This window comes from Capsicum annuum, chromosome 10, assembly GCF_002878395.1.
Source record: "Capsicum annuum cultivar UCD-10X-F1 chromosome 10, UCD10Xv1.1, whole genome shotgun sequence".
Lineage (NCBI taxonomy): Eukaryota > Viridiplantae > Streptophyta > Magnoliopsida > Solanales > Solanaceae > Capsicum > Capsicum annuum.
Genome location: NC_061120.1, coordinates 192,972,918 through 192,980,426, shown reverse-complemented (window position 1 = coordinate 192,980,426; position 7,509 = coordinate 192,972,918). Strand labels below are relative to the sequence as shown.

The 7,509-nt window shown below is 30.0% G+C and overlaps 1 protein-coding gene across 1 annotated transcript; it reads left to right on the top strand.

The window, feature by feature from the left end:
* The first annotated feature begins 702 nt into the window (after window positions 1-702).
* On the top strand, window positions 703-1,371 carry LOC107844505 (RING-H2 finger protein ATL8-like). Its single transcript, XM_016688905.1, has one exon. It carries the CDS (start codon window positions 703-705, stop codon window positions 1,369-1,371), a length of 669 nt encoding a protein of 222 aa, XP_016544391.1.
* The last annotated feature ends 6,138 nt before the right edge of the window (window positions 1,372-7,509 follow it).

Genomic DNA, 7,509 nt, shown 5'->3' with positions numbered 1-7,509 from the left:
ATGGAAACAATGACCAAGAATGGAGATTTTCAATTGTGATGAGCAAAATTTCATCGAAAAAGTGGTCGAAATCGAAAAATATTGGTGAAAAATGGGAGCTCCTATTGGTGGCTTCTTGAACAATTTTTTTTAATTGGAATAGGAAAATATGAAAAATGGTGGAAATATAAAAAATAGTGGAAAATATTAAATATTAAATGGATGAGGTAGGGATTAAAGTGTAAAGTTTAAAACTTGTGTGTTAGGGTTGTATATAAGAAGTGATGATGTCATCCTAGTGTCTAAATACTTAAATTTTTCAAGACTTGTGTCTAAAAACTTTAAAAAGTTTTCAAAGTTGTCTATTTTGCAAAATTGCCCAACTAAGTCTCCCGAAAAGGGATAGCTGGCAAAAATTTCTAATTATTAGTTACATAGGATACAAGTTCGATATATACTAGTTCACGATATGTTTTAGACTCGAATGAAACCCTAAACCCAACCAAAATAGAAATACAACCAAAAAAAAAACCCCATAAATTAACGCGTCATTGGATTAAACCGAATCCAAATTAAACTAAGAATACTCCTAATCCCCTCCCCCCCAAAAAAATAAAAATAAAAATAAAAATGAAAATCTCTATTTATACTTTGTTACAACTCAAATATCCTTATTACATTACTTTAATTTGTTCCTTGTTTAATTTCTTGATCAAAGAAACTATGAATAATTATAGGCAAACTTATCGCTCTTTCCATAACCACACACATCATCAACAACGACGATCCTATAATCCACGTAATGCCCCAAGGCGCGCCAATTATCAGTCTTCTAGACGACAACACCAGAACGTTCATAATAATCCCCACGCGAATTATTCAACGTTTGAATGTAATGGTACGTATACAGCAACTCATCATCATGAGTACTTTGCTCCACAATTACAAGATCAAAACAATCGTAGTCCATACGGGCTAATTTCGAGCTCGCCTCTGCCATACAATGGACAGGTTGATGAAGTGTCTGTTGCTACTGTGTTAATGCAAACTACTACTAATGGAAATATATTTGATTATATACGTTATTTGACTAATCTGGAGGGAAATTCGAGGTTCAATCTTAGCCGCAATGAGTATGTAGCTTATCTTTTAGAGAACAATGACGATGTGTTAAAGTATTTGAAAACAAGAACTCATCATGCTCCTACTAAAGATGGAGTCGATCCCGAAGTAGAATCAAAGATCTGTTCTATATGCATATCGGAATTTAAACACGAAGAGAAAAAAGAAGCACTTCAGTGTGGACACGAGTATCATACAGATTGCATCTACCAGTGGTTGGCGAAGAAGAAAGATTGCCCGATGTGCAGAGCTTCAGTTTTGCCTTCATAAGAGGGAGAAGGTTATATTATTTTTTCTTTTGCTAGGGCAAAGCAGGTGTTTTTTTTTTTACTTTTTATTTGTTCAAATCGTCCACGAATTATATTATGCGATAATACATACAAATTAGTGAAATATTTTTCCTGTTGTTCTGAAACATTGTAAAAATAACCAACAAATTAGATCAATGAATGTGGTCGAGATTTAGCTTATGTAAACACATTATGTCTCATTGAACCACAAAAAATTACAAACATCATAACAATAGTATACCTGATAAATTTGCAGCTTTATTAGTTCTAATCGACCCAACAAATTTCTCTTAGTAGTTATTGCTTGTGTGCAAATAATAGTCAATTTTCACAGGTTCAAATTTGGAGAGTTGAAAACGAGAAAAATGAGTTGGAAGTCCTCTTAAGTCTTCAAATAAATAAAGGTGAGAAGTGGGTCCACAATATTATTAAGTTAAAAGAGGTAAAATCACTTAAACAACTGGATTAGTTGTCCCAATAATTATTAAAGTTGTCCAACAATTTCGTACAGCTGTCGAACAACTTGACACAATTGTCGAATAACTTTGATTGTTGTTGGGACAACTTCTATAGTTATTGAGACAACCTTTATAATTGTTGGAGCAAAAATATTTTAAAAAAAAATTAAAAAATATTCTACCTAATTTGTAAAACTTGAAGGATACCCTCTTAATTGAAAAACTTATTTGTCCTTTTAATTCAAATTCCTATTGAAAACCATGTAATAAAGATGTATTTGATTGATTGAATCATGTCATTTAGGTACTTGATGATCTTAGATTGACCTTTATGTTAACTTGATATATGTCTTACTGTTTGGATTTTTTTAATTATTATTATATTATTGTTATTATTATTATTGGGCTCAACATAATTATGTGATGAATTTAGACAGGTCCCTTACTTGGGTAAAAGATTATTTTTCCATATAGTTAATAAGTTATTTGAAATTCTTGTATATTTCGATTTCGATTTTCTTGTATTATAGGTCTGGATGGCCGCGCGGATTACCGTCAGCCTTCGATCCTGTAATCTGATATCAGATTTTTGAAGATTTTATCGAACCCTTTTATAATAAATTATCAATTTCTGTTTTGCAGAATACAATCAATTCAACATTCATTTGACATGGTCGAGATTTGGTCGGGATATCATCCTCAGAGAAATTATCTTCATAAGAAAGAGTGACGATATGTTTTTTTAATTTCAAAAAGCATTGGGGTGCTCGACACAAATATCAATAGCCATTTATTCGAAAATTAATTTAATTTTTTTCTGTATCTTAGCAGATTTCATAGTATCACAAATATTCATGCTAAGGAATTCAAGTTGTAAGGAATCAACATGCTTTTGCTTTATCTCAATTAAAGCATTAATATCTCTAGTTACTGGATCTGTAACAAAAGAGTAAGATATCTCTTTATTCTTATAAGTAGCAGTAAATCCTTTTGCATTAATACGAGTACAAGGATAAATGACATTAATGAACGAAGTTTCAAATATAATTGGAGGGTATAACTGATTTTTACCAAAAAAAAGAAATGTGAAATGCAAATTTTATTCTGACAAATATGAGTATTTGGTAATTTATACGCTATATCAAGAGCATGTCTAGATGCAGATTTAACTATATGGGTTGTTTTTTAAAAATATTTTGTGGGAACTCCACTATCAATCATAGCAACATCAATTACAGGGAAATGATTATCAATCAGAATAGTACATTTGATATACTATTTGTGTGCAGTAATAATTTGCATCATATTCAAAAAATAATTACTTTTTAAATAAGAGATTTTTGAAGAATATCAGCTTCTTTATTTTCTTTATCAATCTTATCCTTCCCTTTGAAAATTTTTGTGGCAGAAATATCTTTCTCTATTTGCAAAATTCAGTGATCACAAATCATTTAATTCTGTTTAAGAGATTTAATCTCCTTTTTTAAGTTTTCAACTTTAATTTTTAAATCATCAAAAGAAGTATCTCTACCAGGGGTAAAATTTACAGCAAGACGCTTATTAACTTTTGACAAAGAATAAGGTGCAAAATAATTAAACCTTTTCTCAGGTTGAGAAGAATTGCTATCAACATTTTTTTGTTTTTAATTTATAGATAAATTTATAATTTTTTCACGCAATTTTTCATCAGGAACTTCGTTTAGTAATTCTAACACATTATCAGAAGTAATAATCCACATATTCAAATCTTCAAATTGAGACTACAATTTATAAAATTCATTATTACAAGTGTAAGTATCGCCTTTGCAATTAACATATAAAGAATCAATATTCTTATTTCTATTAGATAAATCAAGGAAATCAACTTTATTTACGAAATCTGATTCGAATTATAATCCGCTTCGAATTCAGAAGTGTGTAACAAATCATAAACTTTATCATGTAATTTTTCATCTAGTCCTAAAAATATTAGCTTTTAAAGCTTACAATTTGGAGCAATGTGTCCATACTTACCACATTTGTAGCACTTAATATTAGCAAGATTTCGCTTAGACCTATTTCTCACAAATCTAGTAGAATAACGATGAGCTTTCCTAATTTCACGCTCTTCTTTGGATCTATATTAGATCTCCTTTTCCTATAAGGTTTGTCACTGTTGGAATGCTTATGATTCTTTTTTCTAGAAGAAAAAACTGATTCGAAAATTTTAAACTGAGTACAGAAATCTTCCAACTGATCTCTTTCCTTAAGCTTATCAATCTTAAGCTGTCTGGACAATTTTAACTCATTAAACAAGTTTAATCCTTCTTGTGTACATACTCCTATCAATTTTCTATAGTTATAACTTTCCCATGGAACTTCACCGTAAGGTCCTCTAAGGGTTTTTTTAATTCTTTTTGCAAATAAAGGTGGAAGGACATCTATAAACTTAGTCTTCCAATGGGCCAATCTGTTCTCGAGTAATTTCATAACCCGACTCATAAAGGTATCTTTATACCACCTAAATTCTCCTAAAGTCCTACATCAAAGACCATTTAAGAGAGTACGAACGATTTCATGTTGATTGATATATCTACCATTGAAATGTTCTAAAATCATAAGAATAAGGATATAAATCGCATCTTTCCTTTTTTCAACTAGGGCCATACCTAAGTTATCAACTCCAGTGCTAGTAGCTCTAACATTAACAATAGAAGCTTTCTGCTCTAGAGTAAAAAAATTATTCCATCAGTCACGAAGTTGGCCAGTAAAATCTGCAATAATCATTCTGCAAATATTTCTATCAGTATTTCCTTTGATACTTTTGCAGATAGTTGAGTACATCATCATCCGATGCACAAGAATCATTAATTTTCTATCAGTTATACCATCAATATTTCATTCATAAATGTCAGAACCACTATATGACATATTAATCTGATTGCAATCTCAATCCTCAATTAAAACATCTTGAGGAGTAGGTCGAGAATAATAGTAAGTTTTCATAGGTGGTAAATCATCATATCTTTTACTTGGTTGTTTTTTAAGCATACCTCTGAGCTTATTAAGCTCTGACTTAGTTTGAGTTTTTAAATCAGGAGTAGATTCTACTTGATTCGCAAAATCATTTGATAAATCAATAGGATTGACACTTAGCCCTGAAGGTTTTTTTTTTTATCCAGAAGTTCTTCTAAATCCTTTAAATATTTATTTGTTTGAAATCCTTTAATATCAGGAGATCGTTGAATACTAGCATAAACAATTGGAACTTCTATCTTACTTCCTGAAGAGGCGGCAAGCTCAGTAGATTTCTGGCTAGTACTCATTTGTTTAACTAAATCGTTTAACTCATCGAGATTTTTTATCAAGAGAACTAATATGTTCATCCAAAACTTTAATATATAGACTCAAATAATTATTTTGAGAAATTAGATTATTAACGTCTGTGATACTTACCGCCGTAATTTTATTATCAATGAATTTCTGAAATGCAGAGAAAGTAATACCTGTATTATTAGGTAAAATAAAAGACGCTTAAGACGGGTAAACAATTTTCACAATATTACCATTACCATCTTTATAAGATCGTTCTAGGACATTTATGTATAACGACAAATAAATGGTTATAAACCAAGTAACAAAATGCATAATTTGATTATGCAACAAATTTCATAGAATTCTTGAGAAATACTATTAAGTTCTTTTGGACTATAAGCCTAAAAAAAATAAGTTCTAAATCGATTTAACTTTTTATCAAAAAATTCTTGTTTAATCTAATTTCTTGTCTGAAATTCAGGACTAAAATTTATTTGGTATGAAATCATCAACTATCATTTGGGTCAAAATTCATTTAAGAAGCAGTAGAGTTATTTTAATCAGAGATATTCTCATTATCTTGAACAATATTTGATCAAGAATTAATTTTAATTTTTTCAACAAATGTTGTTGAAGCAGTATCAATTGTATGTAAAGAAGCAGTTCGATTATAAGTTGGACCATATAATGGTTCTATTGAAGAAATAAGATGCAGAGTAGGTAATAATCTAGACTGAGATTGAGAAAATTAATGCCTGTTATAAACAATAGACTGATCATCAAATTGAATGCAAATTTTACCATCTGGATTTTGAGTAATATGCGAAAGTTTGTTGTTTGTTAAATTACTAGGAATTTGTCTTTCGAATATAACCGAATTTAAGTCGAAGAAGCATAAAAGTTAATTTCATCCCACCTAATAGGTCTTATGGTGGTGACCTTAGACTTTGAAAAATTATTTTCAACCAAAATGATCTGATTAGATGTATCACATAATTTACATCTAGGATTTAATGTAGATAATAACGTATAATAAATTCTCCATGAAAGATATAAAAGTACAGAATCAGGCGCATAATTATAACCATGCTTTTTAACATTTAATGTTAAAACATCAAGTATATTGATATCAGATAGTGATTACTATAAATTAGGCTGAGTATTAAAATAAACTGGACCATATGCCATAGTAGATTCAGTCGAAATCATCAAAGATGGAGGAAAATTCAAATTTCTAGTATCTCTAAGAGCTGCCAAAAACGTCTGTGATAATCCTTTAAGGGTCAAAGGTTTAAAATCAATTTTCACCATCTCAGTATGTAAAAAATTATAATGATTTTTATATAAATTCATACCTCATTTATTTAATAAACGAATAATCTATTTCGACGAGTTTAAAGCTAAAGACTATTTAGTTGTCTTTACAATTTATTTTGAAGAAAGTTTATCAAACTAACCATAATCATAAATGATTTTTATATTAACTTATGGAACTGTCTATTTGTTTAACAAGTCAAGATCATGAGGTATATCTACCTCTTCAAATCTAGTACCTTTAGTATTCACTTCTCCTAAATTCATAGTAAAAAATCACCATATCTATGTTGAATAGTTTAGATCTATTACATAACTACCATGAAAGTTCCTAGGCTTTAATACCAAATTGCAGGATCGGAGGCTGGCGGTAATCCGCGTGGCCATCCAGATCAATTATACAAGAAAATTGAAATCAAAATATACAAGAATTTCAAGTAGCTTATTGACTTTATGAAAGAATAATCTTTTACCCAAGCAAGGATTCTATCTGAATTCAATACATACTTATGTTGAGCCCATGTGTCTAGCGGTTCTAACCGTAAAAAAAAACATCCTTTTCAAAAATTTTAACTGGCTTAAGAGTCACAGCTTAGTAGACGGAGCCACTAAGAAAAAATCAATAAAACCAGTACTAAATTCGACTATACCACCATCTCGGAATCAAGTCAAGAAACGAAATAAAAATTTCTTTATATTTTGATAGAGTCTGGATCTTTCATTATTTTTATGCAAGAGAAGTTAGATATCTAACATAGATATGGATCTGCTTAGCCGGACATACTCACGATCGGAGAGAGGAAGAGAGTAATAAATAAAATCTCAAAATAAAATATGAATTAATACCTTAGATGGCTGGAGCAAAGGCCAAAATAGTAATGAATGGTAATTTCTTTGTCCACAAGGAGAGAAATATTATAAGAGAGTGCAATTTACAAAGGAGTCTAAAAGGGCTTCTACTTCTTTACAAATGAAAGATCCTATATATAGAAATTTTTTTTTTTGCACAGTAAAAATGAGTTTCACATTCGGATTTCTTATATAGGATATCT